The sequence below is a fragment of the Penicillium concentricum genome (genome assembly GCF_028827145.1).
Source record: "Penicillium concentricum strain IBT 3081 chromosome Unknown utg000001l_segment0_segment0, whole genome shotgun sequence".
NCBI classification, from domain to species: Eukaryota; Fungi; Ascomycota; class Eurotiomycetes; order Eurotiales; family Aspergillaceae; genus Penicillium; species Penicillium concentricum.
Window position 1 is genome coordinate 1,495,065 of NW_026622754.1, and position 20,530 is coordinate 1,515,594.

Consider the following 20,530-nt stretch of genomic DNA (forward strand, 5'->3'; position numbering starts at 1 on the left):
ACAAAGATAAGAAAACGCCGAAAGACAGCTACTATTTGAAAGCTTCGACAAGCTTTCCAATGGAATGGATCCATGTCTTTCCTTTACGGCACTGGGCAAAGAGTTCTTCGGCATGGTCACTGTAAAATACCCATTGGATAGCGTTCCGCCACTCGCCGTCAATCTGAACATCTGGGGACTGAATTTGAGTGTAGCTCTCCGTCGTTGCAGATCTGACATTGTTGAGAGGCTAATGCGATCTATCGATTTCGAGGAAGAGGATGATCGGGACTTTGCGGACTGGATAACGCCGTCACTGATATTGTGCGCTTGGTATTCCTTGCTGGTCCTAGAAGCCCCTCGTCCTGGAGGAACAACGCAACTTCTGCAGAAATAACAGGCATGGTGGCCGCAGGGTGAAGGTGAGTAAAAAGATCAGGATAAACAATCAGGGCAAGTAGGAAGGATGAGGATAAAAACGTCAAGTAGACAGCAGCTTATGATGCTACAATGCTATTAGTAGATCAGAGACAGGTAACTTCCAAATATGGTTTAGTAATTAGATACTAGGCAGGTCCGACAATAGTATGCATATGTAGGTAACTACAGTGAGAGGTACCTAACTACCACCCGTGGACATTCAGCGAACTGCATCTACCCTTCAGTGAAGCAACTTTGATTGCTGATCCGTGAGATGCTTGTAGAGCCCAGGTAATTTCAAAACTTGATGCGTGGGTTCCCCAGTCAGAAGAGCAAGATGAAAAGCAGCGGTTCTTTTTCCGTTGTTTTATTACTATCCTGTGTCCATGCTAGCGGTAGAACAGTCGCCAGCTCAGTTACTTTCATGAGGTTCGGTTGCGTAAAATTTTGAATTGATGCCGAAAAATAAATCACATAACCCTCGCAAGCTCACGCTTGTTCTTGTAAACGCTAGATATCAGTCATTGCCATTGTCGTACACATCCCCAAGATATGATATGTATTCACCCATTCCTTATGTTGCGCGACTACGATTTCGGAGCTTCAGGATCGCCCTCAGCCACCAACTTTCCAACAACCAGGTACTTCTCCAAGAAGCGGTCTTCCCACGACTGTAGATTCTCCAGCTGCTCCGCGTCCAAGTCCTTTAGCTCATCCAACGGCGCCGACAGGTCCTTGGTCAGCATCTCCTCATCGAAGCTCTGGAAAGCCAAGCCGCGCGAGGCGTCCCGGCCAGCAAAGTTCTCGTAAGGTCCACCCTGTACCAATCGTGCTGTCAGCTTTCAGCTCCAGCAGCGCTGCCCGGGTGGCATTTCACGAATTCCAAACACATACCGGCCCATAGAAATTCCTGCCAGGAGAAACATCGAAGACGCGTCCGCGAACGGAGAGGTAAACGGGGCGGCCTTCCTCGCCGTTGAACTCAATGAGAGTTTTGGGAGTGTAAGTCTTGAAGACGGTTGGTGGCGGGCCACGGGGGAGCACGAGTGGCGCCCTGGGGCGGAAGTGCCAGTACACCAAGACTCCGAAGAGCGAAACTAGGATCAGGTTGATGGGCGTGGCGATAGACATCCTGTTGGGCAGCGAGTGGTTAGTTAGGTTGTCTCATCTTCTGTGGCGCGTCGAGTGAGATATAGGGGACACAAACACTTCAGCCTGTGGCACGGAATTATCTACTTCCAGATTAACAAAAGAAATTTAGATCAACAAGGTAGGACACATACCCATTGCGGTAAATCTTGGAGACAGATAGAAACACTAGGAAGCTCGGAAGCTCGGGATGACATCGATATCCCCGCCGCACGTGATTGGACCTTATATGGACATTCTCTTTCATTCTTTTTCACAGTTATATTTAGGATATTTAGGAAAATCATCTTGACATGTGAATTCATTGGCTAAGACTCCCGGACTTCGAACGTAAAACGCCCAAATGTTTCAAGCTCTCTCCACAGGACTATCGCCCCCATTTTAATCTGGCCACTTCTATTAGCGGATGCCATGTCATTATTTCATGTTTCCAAGATTGGTTTCTAGTTCTTCTTTGCTTTTTCTGCTGTGGTTAACTCGTTTTTGTCTATACAATTTCTCGTGTTCTGCCATATATTCCATAGGCTTCCGTGTTAGGCTGTGCATCGTGGAAAGATAGAACCCCTTCCATATTCTTGCGATTCTTTACCTCTTTTTATCCCCTTTCATTATTTCTCTTGTGACTTAAACTTATGCATCGTTTTGCGTGAACTCTGCGCTTTCTTTTCCGACCAAAACCAGCCCGATATCACGTCTAGAGCGTGAAAAAATCGATATGTGGTCTAAACGGCCGTTTCACAAGTCCAAGCGGCCCTCAATCAGCGGCCCCATATTGAACAGCAATCCACCCACCACATCAGACCCTGTGCATGATTTGGTCGCAAAACGGTTGCCCCCTCTGCCTGAGTAAGTTTTGTGATTTCTACCTCTTTAATAGCACATATCTAATGGAAATAGCGATTTGCATTCGTCGCTACAACAGGATTCCGTCCCGCGTGATGATATCAATAGAAGAAACTCAGATGTCTCGCCTGCTGTTTCGCCGATGCTTGAAGCTCAAAGGCGGGAAAGCCAAAGTAGTTTCTGTGTCTCGCCCATCGGTGTCGGAGACCAATTCCCTCGTTATGCGCGACAGGAGACTCGGGCCTCATCATCGCCCACTCCCAATCCCAAGGTAGACTATGTTGACACGCCTTCTCATTCCCGAGCTCAGCCAGTCCAGCCAGTTCAGCCAGTTCAGCCAGTACAGAATTATCAGGAACCTACGCGATTCATCTCTGGAAAATCGACCCACTGGGATAACTTTTCCGGCGAACCAGCCTTGTATGATGCTGGTAGGGCTAGCCAGGTGTATCCCCGCAACACCTCCTTCAACAAATCCTCTGGAGCTCAGTCGTCCAACCTGCTAAACTGGGGCCAGGGGTTCAATCCCAAGAAGACCCTAAATGCAGCTCGACACCGGATCAGCAGTTTCTCAAAGAACGAAGATCTTTCTCAAAAGGAACCCAGAAGTAGATCCTCGTCACGTGTGTTTCCAGTGGAAGAACGTTCCAGCAAGCGCAATGGCAACGGTGGGCTAAACGCGAATCCCCCGCTCGATAACTTTGGGTTCGCTCCTACGACTGTAACCACTATCTCCGCCGGTGGTCCAGTATCATTTCCCCGGAGACCGGCAACAGAGAACCCTCCAATTCGCCTGCAAGAGGAGACCAACCCGATATTCAAGTTCGACGATGATATCAGCAACATGATGCTCACGAGCAATGAGCCCAGAAGCCGTTTCAGCGCAACTACATACACAGCCACCGAACCCGGAAGTCAGGATGCAAGCCCACGGGGGAGTATGCAGCTCCAAACCCGGTCTACAGACGACGTATCCACATCTTCTATCATGTCCCGACGCCGCCCAATCCCAATCAACGACCCGATTTCAAAGAAGCAGCCCGTCTCGACCAAGCCCGTCCGAAAGCCTACTCCATCCCAGGTCGCACAGCAGATCGGCCAGATGCCAGTGCAGCCGCCTTCGCCTCCACCTCCACCCGATGTACCACTCGATGCGCAGGGCCGCGTTAAAGCAATGGAGACCAAGCGGGACGACCTTGAACAGCGCAGACTTAGTTTGGAGGCGTTGATCGTTGACTTAAGCAAAGTCATTCAGCCTAATTCGGCTATGTATGACCTAGCTGCTAAAGCCGAGGTCCAGAAGAGCATTAAGGCCATAGAAAACGAGATTGATGATATCAAGAAAGAATGGCACGACCTTGGTCTGAAGATTTCTCGAGCGTGGCGTCGTTTGGACGAGAAGGAGAATGCTGGTGATGGCAATAATCTCTGGGTCAAGCGAGTCACAAGTTAGTGGCTTTTGAATTGTGAATTGATCTCTGCGCCGCTGACCATGACCTCATTTCTGATGATACTGTGGGCTTGTTAGCGTCCTGTTATGATTCCTACTTTTTTCCGGGGCAGTTTTCTTGTTCTTTTTCCGAATGGTGGTTGTGTTTTGAGCGTTTGATTCCCCTGCATGGCAGGATGATACCCACTTTGTCGGAGCCCAGGCTGTGGCGGTTTATGTTGATGTATTTTGATCCGATTAATGTCATTACTGTTTAACAAAACCAATCGTTCTAGGAACTCGTATATGTGAAAATGCGATCAAGCGCGAAATAGGTATTTTGGCTAAAGATATACAGAAGACCCATAGGAGTGAACTATGAGTGCAGTGATTGCTGGCGCGATCACACAATCAAAGCCAACCCATCCTCCGCTCTCTCATTGAACATGGCTCGTATAGGTCGTGAATATGGACTCAAGAAAACCGTTGTCAAGGCTCGTTGTGGGGATTGTTGGCAAATGATCCGTCGAGGGGTATGCGATCCGTTTATTTCTTGCCGGACTTCTTGATGCCTTGCTGGCCGGTGTTGAGAGGACCCTTCTTGCCCTTGGCAGCATCCTGCATGTCCTTGCGGGCCTTGGCGTCTAAATAAAGTTATCAGTTAATGACTCTCTAAAGAGAGTGATCAAGAAGTCATACCAGCCTTGATCTTGGCCTGGTGAGCGAGCTCATCCTCATCGAGCTCCTTCTTCTCCTTCTTGGCAGCCTTCAAGGGCTTGGCCTTGCCACCTGTAGATCATAAGATATTAGTGAACAGGATTCGAAAGTTACTAGAGTGTGAAGTAAAACGAACCTTCTCTGCCGATACCACCCATTTTGTCTGAATAAAATTAACGGGGAGAGAGGGTTGAAAAGAGTCTTAAAATGGCGGGGTGTTTCAACGGCGTTGGCAATGAGAAAAAAAAAAGATACATGAGGGGGTGCTTATCCACACCCTCTGTGGCCACTTGGGGGCGCAAACTGAGCTATTTTCGTACAAATTACCATCTAGTGTATAGAGTATTGTAGTATTTCAAGCACATACAAACAGCATCCACTGAGTTTCTGGCTTACTACTATGTAGAATAGAAATCAGGTATTTACAATACATAGACACTAAGCCACGAACGGCTAGTGGTGTCCTGGAAACAAAAGGGATCTCAGCACAGATAGGGTACCCCCAAAACTCAACTCACCGCCTACTACAACCGTACTAGTGCGAGTTCTGCCCTATCTCGGCCATCGAGCATTCGCCATGGCTCAATTCATCTCTTGCTGTCATCGATATCCTGTGCACACGTGCTTTTATCTACCCTGTTTCTTCAGAAAACTATGCGCCTGGGATTTTAATCACTTTTGCAAGGCTTTGGTGTGAAGGCAGGCCTCCTACAGCCGGTTGGAATTTCACAAACCCTTTGAGAAGACATTTTGTCGCTGGAGCTTTTGCTAACTGAGCTTTATTGCTGAAGCTTCTTCCAAAGGCCGAGTGAAGTGACCCCAAAAGAAAAAAAAAAAGTATTGTCTACGCGCCTTGTTTGGATCTGTCAAACCCCGCAAATATGTCGCATCCCAGGTCGAGGTCCCCATCAGTCCCCTCTGAGGGTGAGATCGTCGAATCAGGCCCAGAGACGAAGGCAACTGCGTCAAAACCTCCTCTTAATGGCACCAGCGTTGACCGTCCCACCAGAGCTAGCCCATCCTCTGCGCCCAGATCTCCCGAGTCGTTGAAAGGCACTCGATCGCCACCCCGGCAGAGGTCGCGGACCAGGTCGCTATCGAGATCCCGTTCTCGCTCCCCGTACAGAGAGAACAAGACCCAAAAGCGCAGCCACGATGATCCCGAATCCTATGATGGTGGCTACGACCGACGACCCCGCCAGGAGCCTTCGCGACGTTACAGGTCTAGGTACGACGAAAGACGCCGTGACAGACCCGCTCCCAACCGGCGCCCAAACTCATACTACGACTATGATCGCGAAGAGACCCATGGAGAAGCCCTACGATACAGTGATGATTACGACCGACATGACAGACACAAGGACAAGAGGCAACGCACCCGCAGCCGCAGCCGATCCCCTTACCGTGAATCGAGAAAACCCAAGCAGTATTCAGGCGATGAACTTGATTCAAACGTGGTTAATGCCAGGTCTTCAACGGCTACCGGACGGCGCTTGCCCACTCAACAGTTGGTGAGGGAACGAGGAAAGGCTTCGGTCGTCTCTCAGGACTTGAGGCTTGGTGCTGAAAAACAAAAGAACCAGGTGCAGGCTTCTTCTAATCTTCAAGCACATGTGGCTGACGAGTATGTTTTATTCTATTATTGACAAGGAAGAACGTGTAGCTAACATCCGTCCCAGAGAAACCACCCCTAACCCGGAGATTGCGCAAGAGCCGGAGCTCGCTGAGCCCATTAACGAAGCCGATGCACTTGAAGCTCGCCGGAAACGCCGTGAAGCTATTCGGGCGAAACACCGAAGCCAAGCGACGCCACTACATCTCAAAGCACTGAATGTCGGTGACGTTGAAACGGACTCATCCACGCCTGGCACTGAGGCAACTAGCCCAAAGGAAGCATCTGGTGGGTTTCTCTCCGACAAGCTTACCTTGATATCAGCGAGACTGACCCCTTTAAACTCGATAGATTCTCCACGAGCATCTCCCTTTGAACAATCCGGGGAGGCATTCCCTGGTTTTAGTATAGGAAAAGACATGGACGTGGTCAACGCCAATGCACCTCTTTTCGGTACTGATAAGGATGATCCCTCTGCTGCTGATTATGATCCAACTCTTGATATGAAGGAAGAAAGGCAAAAGCATGCGAATGTACAGAATGAAAAGGACGACGTTTCCTCTGCCGCATACGATGAAACCAAGGCTAGCAAGCAGGACATTCTCCTCCCTGATGCTCCCCCGGTGCCAGCGCCAAAGGCAGAGGCATTCGATATGTTTGCAGACGACGACGATGACATGTTCGCAGAGGAAGCGCCTGACGCCAAGCCGGCTCATGCTTCGGCCACAGCTGTACCCCAGGGCAAAGAATTGGACATCAGCATGATGGACAACTGGGACGATTCGGAAGGTTATTACGCTGTTCGACTCGGAGAGCTGATCAACGGACGATACCATGTCCACCAAAACCTTGGCAAGGGAATGTTCTCGTCCGTCGTACGTGCAACTGACACCCAGACAGGTAGTCTGGTTGCCGTCAAGATAATTCGCCAGAACGCCATAATGCGCAAGGCTGGTATGAAGGAGATTGGCATCCTAGAGCAACTACAGGAAGCCGACCCGGAGCACAAAATGCACACCATCAAGTTCGACCGATACTTCGATCACAAGGGTCACTTGTGCATGGTGTTTGAGAACCTCAGCATGGATTTGCGTGAGGTCCTGAAAAAGTTCGGTAGGGACGTTGGCTTGAACCTGCGCGCAGTCCGGGCCTACGGCCAACAGATTTTCCTTGGGCTATGTCTCCTCCGCAAGTGTAACATCCTACATGCAGATCTCAAACCGGATAATCTTCTTGTGAACGAGCAACGCAACATTCTGAAAATTTGTGACCTGGGTTCGGCGTCGCCGGCCTCTGATAATGAGATTACGCCATACCTCGTCAGTCGGTTCTACCGTGCCCCGGAAATCATTCTGGGTATCCCTTACGACTACGCCATCGATGTCTGGTCCATTGGCTGTACCCTCTTTGAGCTGTACACAGGCAAAATTCTCTTCACCGGCCGCGACAACAACCAGATGCTTCGCTCCATCATGGAGTGTCGGGGCAAGTACCCGCCGAAGCTCCTGCGCCGCGGAACCCTGGCGCCTCATCACTTTGATGAAATGCTCAACTTCCACAGCGTGGAGCAAGATAAGATCACCGGCCGCCTCCACACCAAGATTGTGGACTTTAAGAAACCGACGCGCGACTTGAAGACTCGCCTCATGGCACAAGGAACACGCGGGATGCCCGATTCTGAGGTCAAAGAGCTGACAATGTTCTTGGACTTACTCGATCGATGTTTGAGTCTCAACCCTGAGAAACGGATCACGCCGGCTGAGGCTTTGAAACACCCGTTCCTGGCGCCTAGGGTGTAACTAAGTTGCTTGATGAAAGGGCTTCTACTACATGGGTTGCATCTTGATCTCTCTAGGTTTACCAGGTTGTCCAATCCTGGTCCTGGAATGGCGTAGTTCGGCTGGAGGGGATCGGCGTTGCCGGGTGAGAGTCGATCTATTGGTTTTTTGTCAATATGCAAAGTACAGTAACTTAGTATCTCACTTCTCAAATGCCAATATGTATGTTGTAACATTTTCACAAGACACCAACCCCCCTCAGATGTAGGCCTACCCCAATCGAGGGTGGCTTGGTATTAGTCCTTTCATTAGAGCATAAGCATAGCTCTGTGTAGCAAAGAAACCCCCCTAGTCCGTGCATCCATCGTCCCACTACCAAAAACAACCAAGCCCCTGGCCCCCGAGCAATACCCAGCACACCGGTAGCGCGCGATAATGAATACAATTCATCACTATCACAAAGAAAAAGAAAAAAAAAAAAGCCCCCCGATTCCCGCCCCCTACGGCCTTAGCCCCCTATCGACCCAAGTCACTAAGAGCTAATCACACTATGTGTATTCCACTTCTATAATGCATAATATACTATGGAGTATGGCCCCAATAATAAACAAAGAAATCCCCAACCCTTCAAGCCCGGACCCAGTCCAAACACCCAATTAAAAGCACTCTGACCCGAATAAACCACGGAACCTAAAAACTCCAAGAGTTCTAGATCGCCTCTAAGCCAAATTCAGACCTAGTCTAGTCTACATCCACGGTTGAGTCCAATAGCCGGAACCTTCGAGTGGACTTTCTCATTTTTGGGGGTTGTGGGGTGTGGCAGAGCCTTGGATTCGGGAAGGAGTCTATCTCACCCTTGACCAAGGGAGCACAAAATCGATAGATGATAGATGGTAGATGATAGATGCCAGAATATCCGATTGGCATGCTTTTTCTGCAGTATGGAGTACATGACACTAGACTAGACTATTGCCTCCTGTCTCGGCTTCTCCTGGCGGCAGAGGCGGGAGTTCTTGAATTGCGCTCGTGTTTCCCGACTGTTAGTGGCCATTGGGTAGAAGACGTGTCGTCAAGGTAATTGTGGGCAAATAGGAGACATGCTTTGGGGCTTGAATGTGCCGATTGGAACGGTTTTTCTTTTTTTTTTTATTATATTTGCTTTTTGGTTTGATGGATAGTTACTTGGAACTAGGAGATATCTGTGTTGGTTATTTGAAAAAGCAATGAGATTGGATATCTGTTCCGCGTTGAGTTGGAAGGCTGCATGTGGTTTAGTTTACTTGCAGGACCACGTACTCGATATACGATATGCATCATAGTCATATCAATACAGGATATGAAGCATGCATTAATCAATTTCTATTATGATAATATGTATATAACACATATAATATACACACAATTACGTTGTTGGAGTGGAAGTGGAGTGTTCCAGAAGGCGTCGGCGATCAACGGAAGAAAAGTGCCCCTTGCCACCCTTAGGAAATCCAGGAGTCTAACTGCCGTGTATACGAAATCCGAGATACCCCGTGGCAAAAGAATCCGCAAAAATAAGGCGTTAATCTCCGACCCCCTTCAGAGTTATGGATCTATTGGTCTATCGGGAGACATGGATGTCTATGTCAAGTAATCATGATGTCGAGATGTGTTTATATTGTGGGTCCCGCCACCTGCAGGGCACCGTCTGCCTTGAAGTGTCGGGCGTTGAGAGGCAATATGTAAAGGGCAAATGAGATTGTAAAAGGGAAATGTCCTCATTGGGCACGGGGGGTATGGATGATCCATGTGAATATCATGCGTATGAGGTAGGTTGTTTCCAATAAGTTGGCCACTTTACAACAGTACTCTGTACTCCGTACAATATTCTCAAATAGTATGACAATAAAACATTGTAGTGACATATCTTAGATCACCTCTAGCGGTGTAGACCCCGAAACCAAAAGCCGAAACCAACTCGCGCCGGCGACCACACCTGAACACAAAATCTGCCGGTCGCAGTCCAAAAGCAAAGCGCCAAAAAAGCAATGGCCCGGTTTCGAGAGAAAAACAAGAAAACCCTTGTTGATCTTTGGACGAGCCAGCTGCATTGCCAATCCTGGGGTACATTAATCGTTATGCCCGGAGGCAGGCAAGGCACGGTACACAAAGGGGAACGGGCGTTCATCACATATAGCACATATCATATCACACAAGTCCAAGATATTTCGATACCTTGTACGACGTACAGAGTACGGGATACATAGTTGTACATGGAACTAGTCGCTATTGTACAGCTATCTCTGCATGGACAGGTTTCGGGTCCTGAGAACCGACGGATGTGATGAATCGTAACTACGATCTCTATCAGGTGATTGGACTATCTGCGGGTTTGCAGGTGTCGATCCAGGGAGTTTTGTGGAGGTTTAGATTATTGATTTTGTGCAGTGTCTTGTTCACCGCAATAACGCCGATGGAAGTGTGATGACTCTGTAGAGTGGCACACTTCATCTTGGCTATACATGCTCATACATGCTCCGGGGATTGGGGGCGGGAATATAGTTCGAATCAGTCAGACTCGGGTCAGTACATGGCCCTTGCCTGTATATGACGCAAGTAACATATAAAGGAAAAGTGAGATTAAAGACTCGCAACTTGATGGACTACAGGGGTTATTCTTGCCGGCTATACGGATTAGACCTTGAGCTAAACTACTATGCTGACGGGCTAGCCAACAGAACGGTCTAAAAGGAGAGACGGCAACAGGAATAGCAAAGTGCAGGGCAACACCAATAATACGAGGTCTTGTCCATTGTAGATGTCCCAGATGGTCAAGGTACATTAGCGCCAGGAGAAGAAAAGATGAAGTGGCCCGTGCTGAACTAGTCAGCAGGGAAGCGCCAACCCCACCTCTCAGCTACTTTTAGGGGAGTTTCTCGAAAAACGAACAGTTCGAGCAAATGGTTGGCCATAGCGGCCCTCCATCATTGCCTCACTGGACTTCTCTAGCGTCCTGTCTAGCCCGAGTCAGCCTAGAAGGGGCCCCCTTCCATGTGGGGTTTCATCTGTGCAAAGACGGTGTAGAAGTTAACAGTTAACCTCCTTATATTCATAATTTCAGCATAATCCATAAAAACAAAGGACAGATATGCATTCAAACCCGATCAGAGAGAAAGGATCAAAATACCATAGCTTTGCGGGGCTGGGGGGGCCATAAATTTGATTGGATGGAATGTAGGTGGCGGGTGCGTTGGCAAATGTGTGTCAGGAGGTTTCAAGGCAGAAACACCGTTGAACATACGTGGACAGAGCATTGCCACACTAGGCCTAGAAGGAGAAAAGATGAGAAATGGGAAAATAGCAGTTTCGAGACGATCGTTATGAATCCATGGTCCAATCATCGGTTGTGGTGGCTGCAGGAAAGAGCGACTGAATCATAATGATTGGTCTAACCATTACTCGGGCATGCACACCGCTTCATACACATGGCCTATTATTATTTTTTTAATTTAATTTTTTATATTTTAGTGCCACTCTATTTTGTACGCATCATAGATTTGTTGGGTTTAGTTTTCCTTTTTTAATTTTCTTTTTTAGAATTCCATTCGATCCTTCCCCTTTTGGGATATTTTCTTTTTAAAATATAATTTCCTTTTTTTACTAGCGCCCTTTGTCACTTTGTTTTATTATTCTCTCGAACCACGAGGCGACCATCTGCCTAATATATTTCTATAATAATCTTCCATTCTCCTTCTTCACGACTCTTGTATATTTCACTATATATTACCTCCTGTTTTATTTTGTTTTGTTTTGTTTTTGTTTCTGGTTCCCTGTGCAACTCTCTCCTTCTCGACTATCAAACACAACCAGACCGGACCAAACGGACCTACATTGGACCATCTTAAAACCCTTGGATTGGAATGGATGCCTTTTGAATATCCGTGGATTTAGGCTCTTATAATCTTCCTGGGACTATTGCGATCTCTCTCTCTCTCTCTCTCTCACTCTCTCACTCTTTCCTTGTCTCATCCGAGAGAGGACCATTGGATCCCCTCTTACACACACAACCTCCCAAGGACAATGTACCCGGCCATGCTACCAACACCACCACCATCACCGGCTCCCCGCCGCTATGCTCCCGAGGATCGTCTAGGACTCGTATTAGCCAACCGGCTGGAACTCACCAGAGTCTTGGGCGTCGGAGCCTACGGCGTTGTTTACACCGCCGTGGACATTCACACCAACGAGGTCTATGCCGTCAAGGTTCTTTGCAAGGATGGTCTGGATGCCCGCCAACTCAAGTTCCAGCAACGGGAGATTAGACTTCATCACCTGGCCAGCCAACACCGCAACGTGGTTCCTTTAGTCCGCATCATGGATTCCGTGGATTGTACATATGTCGTGATGGAGTATTGCCCAGAAGGAGACCTGTTCTCAAACATCACCGATAAGGGAAACTTTGTCGGTAATGACTTCTTGGCCAAGAGTGTATTCCTCCAAATCCTGGACGCCGTACAATTTTGCCATTCTCTTGGAATCTATCACCGGGACCTCAAGCCTGAGAATGTCCTCGTGACCGAAAATGGAATGACCGTCAAACTGGCCGACTTTGGTCTAGCTACGACTGATTATTATACGACCGACTTTGGATGTGGGTCCACCTTCTACATGTCACCTGGTAAGCCTTCAACCTCAAAACTTAACCTTCTCTGTCGGTGTGGCTAACATGACATGCTTATAGAATGTCAACAATCCAATGCTCGACCCTTGTCCTATTACATGTCCGCTGCCAACGACGTCTGGAGTTTGGGCGTGATTCTGGTCAATTTAACCTGCGGTCGCAATCCATGGAAACGTGCCTCGATCGAGGATTCCACATTCCAGGCCTACCTCAAGGACCCATTCTTCTTGAAGACTATTTTGCCTCTTTCTTCCGAGATGGTTAGTATCCTGAGCCGCGTCTTCGAGCTTGACCCAATCAAGCGGATCTCCATCCCGGAGCTGCGCCAGCTCATTCTGGAGTGCCCCCGCTTCACGGAGAATCCCATGGTCCAAACCCCCTGGGTGCCGGGACAGATCGACTACATTCCCCAGCCCCAGATGCCAATGTTCATGGCCCCCATGGAACCCCTGTATGCCCAGACCTCTGGCTCGTCCTTGGACTCGGCCCAATACTCGGCCTTCTCCCAGTCTGCTGCTTCCGACGGTTCGGCCATTACCGAGGATTACTCGGATATCGATACCATGTCGCCTGCAGTCTCGGAGCAGGTCCCCGATTGCAAGGCCATGTTCCCTTCTGTCTGCGCGGAGCCCTTCTTTCCCGCAGATCCCTTTGCTTATGGCCTCAATTACCCCAACCTACACGGCCTCGAGATCCCCGTCTAATTGCTCCTTGCCTCGCAGCTGCATGACTTGACGCTCTTTTACATTTTTATTCCTTGGTCGAATTATTTCCAAGGATCTCCCTTTACATATCTTGGGGTCCCTTGCTCTCTTCCGCCACCGAGCGGACTTCTCTAAAAGCTGCCGAACAACAAAAAGTTGATCGCGTTGATCATGATCCACTGGACTCGGCCACCAGCTTTCTATTCCCTTTGGACATAATTCTTTACTCTTTTTTCCTCTGGACCACGGCATTTCCCTGGCTTCACGACTACGACCTTGCATGGACCGTTTGACCACGACCGGGTCTCCTTTCTTATTGTTTTAATATTTCCACACATACCTGGAGGGTTTTTCTGTTTTACGTTTCCATTTTCTGGCGTGATAATACACTGGGAAGCATGATTTGAAGATACGCCCCTGGGCGGGCTGATGAATACGGGGTTTTTTTTACTTTTTTTGGATGTATGACATTTTCAAGTTGGCGTTGACGCACGAAAGTGTCTTTATTTTCTCTGTTTATCTTTTTTTTTTTTTTTGGGGAGAGGCTTTTTGTTATTTTGACCTAAGGGTGATATTCTTTTCTCTGTGCATAGACTTTTCGCATTGGCGGGACATTTCGGGACTTGTTCCCTTTTACGATATGATACCTCGGTGTGGCATCAATCTACACCACTGCATTCTACTTCACCTTCAATCTCTCTTGTACATTTCACCGTCAAAAGACCTAACCTGTCGTGCAATGTTTCACCGTCTGACAATGGCCGAGACTCGGGCATGGATGTTTTGTGTTTCGTGTGTAATAAGCCGTGAAACTGCCCAAGTGGGACGGGATCCATTCCGAGTTGACGGTAGATGGGTCTAAGGTGAGTTGCATGAGGTTTACCCTGTGCAGCTCGTGGTTAATAGACTTATTCGGGGTGACATGGTACATCCCAGCATACAATATATATTCTTACGATGGGAGATATATATATGCACACTTTCATTCAATAAACCAGATATATACTATTCAACAAATTCCATTTCACGTACATCCAGCTCTCAACCTAGATATATATCACTATCACACCCAGAATCTACATATTCCGCCCACCAGTAACTCGAATCGTCTCCCCATTAACATAAGAGAACCACGGCGACGCAACACCCAACACCGCCCTCGCAGCCTCCTCAGGCGTCGCAGGTCTACCAAGCGGAATATCAGGATAAGCAACGGCTTCCTTCTTCTCAGCAGAACCCGTCTTAGTCGCAAGCTGCTTTCCCGGAATCCCCAGGGCAACCTTCGTTCCATCGGGCGTGGTAATGAAAGCGCCTTCTTCCTTGGCAGCCGTAAGACGCGTCGTCACAAATCCAAATGCAATAGTATTCGACCGCACGCCGAAAGCTGGACCCCATTCTTTGGCGATAGTGCGGGTCAGGCCGACGACGCCGGCTTTCGCAACTGCATAATTGGCCTGGCCTCTATTTTGAGATATTAGTATTTGATTTTTCTTTGGGGAGGAAGAGTGGGGATCGGGGGGTTCGTTGGGTACTTACGCATTACCGTGGATGCCGCTTGTGCTGCTGATGTTGATCACTACCCGCGGCTCGTTGTCTTTCACGCGGAAGTAGGGTGCTGCGGCGCGCACGAGTTGGAATGGAGCCGTGTTGTGTACTGCTAGCATGGTTTCCCATTGCTTATCTGTCATCTATGTGGGGGAAATTGATTAGTGGAATGTTACAACATAGTACTCCGTACTGATAGTATATATTAGAGCTGGGATTGTGTCTTACCTTGTGAATAACACCATCCCAGGTGAACCCGGCGTTGTTCACGATGATGTGAATTTTGCCATTTCCGAACTCGGCGGTTTGCTTTACTAGTTCGGTTATATAGTTGCTGTCGAGGACGTCGCCGACGACGGCGAGGGCGCGCCCGGCTTTTGCGGAGTTGATCGCGTCGGCGACGGCGTTGGCCTTTTCTGTTTGGTTGTTAGATGGGGAATGTAAAGGGGCATGATATCAAGTAAGGATGGATTTCATACTGGCATCGATATCAGCGATTACGACCTTCGCGCCTTCATTTGCGAATAGTCGTGCTGCTTCGGCGCCGATGCCTTGGCCTGCGCCGGTGATGATGGCTACTTGGCCTGCTAGCAGACCGGCTGGGTAGTTGAGGTGCTCATTGACCTGGTTAAGACGATCGGAGGGAGCCATTTTGAACTGATAAATGATGGAATAAGTCAAATGTGAATCTTGTAAGAGGGGGAAGGTCTTATACAAAAGCTCTCGGCTCTCTGGGATCGCCGAGGCTCGCCGCGGACCGAGATTGTGGGGTTACACATAGAGAGAAATGGGGGTTTATGATCATTTATTTTGGTATACAATATAGACAATATAGACAATTATTATGTATATATATAGGCGATATGTTTTTCAATTTCTTGTTAATATAGCCGATCTGCGTTTACTGTCCAGCTTGTGAATCCAATCCTGGCTTCTCCGCTCTCTACATTCTTCCTAACGTACAGTCACAGAAAACAGTTGACCTCCCATGCATATGTGGGTATAACTCAAAGAGACTCGTCATGCATCACCAGTTCAGATCTACAGATACACTCGCCCCACGAAGTCGACTGTAAGAATGCCGAAACAGTAGCTTCATACCCTGCGATGATAGGAAGCAGGCCTTCATTTCTGGGCGTACCGTTTAGAATACCGATATCCAAATCGGAAAGTAAGCCGACATGCTCCGAAGTAGTCCAGTTCTGACTGGCGTGCTCATCTGGTAATTTCGGTTCTGCTGGACCGTCCTGGTCGCTCAACTTGGGAATTTGAACAACGGCAGCACTAGCGGTGCTTTTCAAAGCCAGCAATACATCCCGACACTGTAACAACAGACCTCGAAGTAGGAAGTTGCGTATCTGTCTATTTTCCTCGTGGCAGATCTCATAGTATCCGTAGCGGATATCGACTCCGTGTTCTGGGCGCGGAGCGCGAGACGTCTCCCGCGAAACCCAGTACTCAAAGAGCTGGAGAGTGAGATTCAGTACTGAGATGGTCAGCAGCAGATTTGTGCTGTCTTTGGCGCATTTAGTACACTGCAGGAACATCTGACAAGAGCAAAATGTGCATTTGATTGTCTGTAGGCTGTGATCGAGCCGCAGGGGCATTGATCCAGCGAGTAGGTGGTTCAGCCGGTCCATGTGGAATAGTTGCATATCCAAGCACTCACATGGCGAGATCGGATACGGCGAAGCCACAGAACCGGCTAGAGAGGGACTGCCCATTCCGTCGGCCAGTTCCCCGGACAGAAATGTCGGCGTCACGGGCGTATGTGGATATCCCAGACCGGCTGGGAGAGCGGGACATGGATCCACAAGGTCTGGGAATGGAGAGCTTTCAACTGTCGTCAACTGCCCAGGACAGACGGATGATTCTAGGGTTGTTGTGTTGCCGAAGCTTCGGGGACTTTCCCAGAAGCCCGGCTGATTTGATATCAAGCAGACCTATAGGCCGGAGACTTATTAAAACATGTCGAATTGGTAAGCGGAGGTGAAAGCTTACATCGTTGTCAATTGCTGGGTCTGGAATATGATTACCGTAGCTATTCCCAACTAGCGGTTCCATGTCGGCCACAGGGGCAACAAGCCGACTACTGCGGAAGCCACGCATCGTGGGTTTCTCTTCTTGCAACTGGCCTAGTTTGCGGAGGGTAGCTCTGTTTTTGCTACCCTTTGGTTTACCAGATCGATTTGCAAATCCGTATTGGCACTGTAGGCCGTGACGCAGGCACCGAGTACAAACACTCTTGCCAGACAGGTTGCATTTCACCTTGGATTGCCTGCAGTTTTCGCACGCAGTCCGGAGTTTAGGTGTATCTCCACCGGCATATGGGCTGCCATTGGACTCTGCAAGCATTGTGTGTTGATAGTTGTGAACTGGGGGGGGGGGGGCGGGAAATGCGAAAGAAGCTAGTAGGCTCTCTCCCAATACGATATCAAATATACCTATAGCCCGGGGTTCAGTGATATATGGATATGGAAAAGAAAAAAAGGGGAAAAAAGAAAAGAAAAAGGGAAATTATAGAAATCCAGGATCAATACAATGATACCAGCACATATCCAATAAGGCAGATGCTTCACACCACCCCACGCAATCCTTGTATATATAGAAACAAGCTCAAGCTTCAGGGAGTAGAAATGTCACTCTGGCATTCAAATTCAGTACCGATGACAGCCGCATACAGAGGTCAGCCGCTGTGAAACCCCAGCTCCATCTGATCAACCACGCATGGGAGACCAACTGGAGCCGTTATTCTGATGTTAAAAAGATGCATCTTCCCTAAGTTTGATCCAACCTGATCTGGCAAGAGGAAAGTTGCTTTTAATTGACAGCGTTCACTATTTTCGAACAATGCTCGTGATATGAGAGGACAGCGTCTCCCAAGAGAAACCAGCTAGGGGTCCTTTTGTTGGTAGTCGTCACACCCTGATGCAACACCATAAACGTCAATTTCGGGGTTAAGTTTCTGGATTGGAGAAGATGAACCTTTTGCTAACAAGGGCTGTTGGTCTCAAGGTTATCCCGCTGGGGCCTTGCTACTCTCGCCAATGGGACACAAGTACAATAGCCTCGAATGGACAATGCTGGGAACCATGTGAAATAGAAGCAAAAAGGTTCTCAGTTTTTATCGGCTGACCGGATCTAGTCCCTGTAATAGAATTATGCCCTCACCGCTTCATTTCTTTCTTCATCATTGTGTTATTGTTGCACATACTAATTCGAGTCATCGTCAGCAGGGCCGCGGGTGGGGACCTTTGACACTTGAGAGATTCTTGAACATAAGCCGCGTCACGTACGCTACAAAGTGAAAATTTTCATGCTACCTCTTTTTCTTAATGATACATGCCATGAGTATGTTGTCTAACCTCTTGTGTTGCTCTAGACCCCAACTCAGCCGCGTGGAATCTGACAGGTTTCGGCAACCCCGCTGTGCCGATAATCAAATGCTTTCAACAGCCCTGTCAAGTGAGCTGCTGCTGCGCAGACCACCAGCACGTGGAAGATTTGATGCGAACTCCCCACAATGTCGAATTTCCCGGGCATAAGTCGCTCAGGTACTCGGGCCGCATAGATCCCGGCTCCAAGTATATACAAGAAGCCCTGGAAAACGAGCCAATTCAGGCCAATCTGCTGTTGCATGCGTTCAAGTCCGAATATACTAACCCCATGGAGTACGGGGAAGACAGCAGACAAGCCCATCCCAACAAACATGGTGGCGCGGAATGGACGCCAGCGTGGTGTGCGGAACCGGGGAGAAGCGGATACAATCACGCAACCTAGCCCAATGATAGAGATCATGGACCAGTACCTGTGCTGCAGATCGGGTACACAGTAAAATCCGTAGAAGACACTAGGTACAAAGCTTCCCACAATGAGTCCCACGATACCGATATAGTCAAGTGAATTTCCAATGCGTGCAACCACAGGTGAATGATTCGAGATTGTGTGAAAGGTTGCGGACATGCCAAGACAGAAAGCAGCCCCTGCGAAGAAACAAGCAAAAGCGAGGATATCAGAATCGGCCGCATCCCGGTACCGCGGAGAAAGTGACTGGTAGAGCCAGTATGCAGCGGGGGCAGAAATTACTGCTGGCAAGAGGTGGGTGTAGATGTTGACGGTCTCATTGTGAACGTAACCCAGCGATTGAAATGAACTCAAAAATGAGGACGAGGCGGGCCGATATCCAGTATGGATATGATGGTTGTCGCGTTGCCAGTGAGGTAGATCATCCCAATGAAGAAGTCGCTTTACCAAACTGTGAGCCTCCTCCCCGACAGTAGTCATCCCCGTAGGCTGACTATCTACCGACAATTTCTGATGTTCAATAGGGCGACGCTGTCGAGGCATAATCACATGTGATATGCAAGTATGCAATGAGTTACAGGATGTTTTGAAGTTGACCAACAATAGTATATGCAAGACGAGTCAGCAGATGAAATTTTGATTAGAAAAAAAAAGACAATAAAGGAGAAAAAAGAAGAAATTAAATATAAAAAAGATCGAGAGAAATTCGAAGCTGTTGGGCAGTTGGGGGCAACGTAGGGGAATCGCCGTGTTGGGAAAGCCTCGGCGGAAGGAAAGCAAACAAGACAAACATTACATCAACTCCAATGAGAGTTGATCATATACTCCAGGGCCATGTCCAACACATGTCAACACATGGAAAAGATGAGTCGCTTACGCCCAGTATCTGACTCCTTGGAAAATGTTGGGTTTGTTTCAAAGGGGGATAAGAAGTGCGTTTGAGATATGCACTCTCCCGAATGCTAACATGCTAACATTCGCAGATTGTTGGACCATAAGATTCAGACGCAGTACTTCGACAACATAGTCGATCGATACATGCGATTTTGTGCCCATCACTCAAAAGACCTCGATGCAGCATTGGCCTCTCTTCCAACAAGTCCCTCAAACGATGCAACTTCCAATCCGCCCGCTTCCCGGTCGCCATTGAAACTAAACCCCGCACAGAAGGGTGTCCCGCCACCATCAACAGAGCTATCCACACTCCTTCTCTCCCTTCGGAAGCTGCGCGAAGCCGTTCTGGCAACAGCCACAACTTCACCGGCAGAATTCTCACAGCGGATTCATGTCTTCTCCATTCGCTTGTCTATTCTTGCCCATCATCCGCCGTCATACTTCCCCTCTCTACGATACGTTCTGGATAAAGTACACAACACATCTCACCCGCTACCCGGCGCTGAAGCAAATGAACTGGTCACATACTTGATTCTTGATTATGCCTGTCGGCAAGGAGATATGATTGCGGCATTTGAACTGCGTGCGCGGGCGCGGAAAGAGCATTCCTATCAGTCACAGACAGTGGATAAAGTTTTGGCTGCCTTAATGCACGATAATTGGGTGGTATTCTGGCAACTACACAACAGTGTGGATTCTCACATCCGCGCAGTCATGAATTGGGCTGCAGACCGAGTTCGCAGGCACGCACTCAAGGCCGTGGGTAGTGCCTATCTCAGCGTGCACATCAGTTGGATTTTGGGCGGCTGCACAGGAGACGAACAGACTTGGACATGGGAGAAATTGGTTGAACGAGAGAAGCTTCGCTGGGAGCGGGAAGGTGACAGGGTTATCATCAAGCGAGTGAAGCAGAGGGCCCCTCCCAAGCCGGAACCAAGCGCGTCGAGTGTTTGAGTACAGGTCGGGCTAGACTTTCTTTGGACAAGAGCATTCAGTGGC

At 48.6% G+C, this 20,530-nt stretch overlaps 10 protein-coding genes across 10 annotated transcripts; 5 read left to right on the forward strand and 5 right to left on the reverse strand.

Annotated features, from left to right (window-relative positions):
- Window positions 1-64: 64 nt before the first annotated feature.
- On the forward strand, window positions 65-376 carry N7517_000569 (uncharacterized protein; the record flags this gene model as incomplete). Its single annotated transcript, XM_056718299.1, has 1 exon — window positions 65-376. One exon carries the CDS (start codon window positions 65-67, stop codon window positions 374-376), a length of 312 nt encoding a protein of 103 aa, XP_056582434.1.
- A 610-nt stretch (window positions 377-986) lies between these two features.
- On the reverse strand, window positions 987-1,686 carry N7517_000570 (cytochrome b5-like heme/steroid binding domain-containing protein; the record flags this gene model as incomplete). Its single annotated transcript, XM_056718300.1, has 4 exons — window positions 987-1,217; window positions 1,294-1,531; window positions 1,607-1,631; window positions 1,683-1,686. 4 exons carry the CDS (start codon window positions 1,684-1,686, stop codon window positions 987-989), a joined length of 498 nt encoding a protein of 165 aa, XP_056582435.1.
- A 577-nt stretch (window positions 1,687-2,263) lies between these two features.
- Window positions 2,264-3,844, forward strand: N7517_000571 (uncharacterized protein; the record flags this gene model as incomplete). The annotated part of the gene is made up of 2 exons (XM_056718301.1): window positions 2,264-2,394; window positions 2,446-3,844. 2 exons carry the CDS (start codon window positions 2,264-2,266, stop codon window positions 3,842-3,844), a joined length of 1,530 nt encoding a protein of 509 aa, XP_056582436.1.
- A 499-nt stretch (window positions 3,845-4,343) lies between these two features.
- Window positions 4,344-4,721, reverse strand: N7517_000572 (translation machinery-associated protein 7). Its single transcript, XM_056718302.1, has 3 exons — window positions 4,674-4,721; window positions 4,520-4,609; window positions 4,344-4,464 (listed from the first exon to the last, which is right to left on the reverse strand). Exons 1-3 carry the CDS (start codon window positions 4,693-4,695, stop codon window positions 4,367-4,369), a joined length of 210 nt encoding a protein of 69 aa, XP_056582437.1. The 5' UTR covers window positions 4,696-4,721; the 3' UTR covers window positions 4,344-4,366.
- Window positions 4,722-5,418: 697 nt separating this feature from the next.
- N7517_000573 (putative serine/threonine protein kinase (Prp4)) lies at window positions 5,419-7,948 on the forward strand (the record flags this gene model as incomplete). The annotated part of the gene is made up of 2 exons (XM_056718303.1): window positions 5,419-6,161; window positions 6,217-7,948. The coding sequence occupies 2 exons, from the start codon at window positions 5,419-5,421 to the stop codon at window positions 7,946-7,948; spliced, it is 2,475 nt and encodes an 824-aa protein (XP_056582438.1).
- A 4,035-nt stretch (window positions 7,949-11,983) lies between these two features.
- Window positions 11,984-13,288, forward strand: N7517_000574 (serine/threonine-protein kinase; the record flags this gene model as incomplete). The annotated part of the gene is made up of 2 exons (XM_056718304.1): window positions 11,984-12,581; window positions 12,645-13,288. 2 exons carry the CDS (start codon window positions 11,984-11,986, stop codon window positions 13,286-13,288), a joined length of 1,242 nt encoding a protein of 413 aa, XP_056582439.1.
- Window positions 13,289-14,364: 1,076 nt separating this feature from the next.
- On the reverse strand, window positions 14,365-15,484 carry N7517_000575 (SDR family NAD(P)-dependent oxidoreductase; the record flags this gene model as incomplete). The annotated part of the gene is made up of 4 exons (XM_056718305.1): window positions 14,365-14,749; window positions 14,825-14,976; window positions 15,062-15,249; window positions 15,313-15,484. The coding sequence occupies 4 exons, from the start codon at window positions 15,482-15,484 to the stop codon at window positions 14,365-14,367; spliced, it is 897 nt and encodes a 298-aa protein (XP_056582440.1).
- A 356-nt stretch (window positions 15,485-15,840) lies between these two features.
- N7517_000576 (Zn(II)2Cys6 transcription factor domain-containing protein) lies at window positions 15,841-17,188 on the reverse strand (the record flags this gene model as incomplete). Its single annotated transcript, XM_056718306.1, has 2 exons — window positions 15,841-16,776; window positions 16,835-17,188. The coding sequence occupies 2 exons, from the start codon at window positions 17,186-17,188 to the stop codon at window positions 15,841-15,843; spliced, it is 1,290 nt and encodes a 429-aa protein (XP_056582441.1).
- Window positions 17,189-18,223: 1,035 nt separating this feature from the next.
- On the reverse strand, window positions 18,224-19,180 carry N7517_000577 (hemolysin III family protein; the record flags this gene model as incomplete). Its single annotated transcript, XM_056718307.1, has 1 exon — window positions 18,224-19,180. One exon carries the CDS (start codon window positions 19,178-19,180, stop codon window positions 18,224-18,226), a length of 957 nt encoding a protein of 318 aa, XP_056582442.1.
- Window positions 19,181-19,471: 291 nt separating this feature from the next.
- N7517_000578 (uncharacterized protein) lies at window positions 19,472-20,485 on the forward strand (the record flags this gene model as incomplete). Its single annotated transcript, XM_056718308.1, has 2 exons — window positions 19,472-19,569; window positions 19,621-20,485. 2 exons carry the CDS (start codon window positions 19,472-19,474, stop codon window positions 20,483-20,485), a joined length of 963 nt encoding a protein of 320 aa, XP_056582443.1.
- Window positions 20,486-20,530: the final 45 nt, after the last annotated feature.

Coding starts and splice junctions, on each gene's coding strand:
- N7517_000572 (XM_056718302.1), bottom strand. CDS start 4,695: ATGGGTGGTATCGGCAGAGAAG. Junction 4,610..4,673: donor GGGTGGTATCGGCAGAGAAG/GTTCGTTTTACT, acceptor TATGATCTACAG/GTGGCAAGGCCAAGCCCTTG. Junction 4,465..4,519: donor CCAGGCCAAGATCAAGGCTG/GTATGACTTCTT, acceptor AACTTTATTTAG/ACGCCAAGGCCCGCAAGGAC.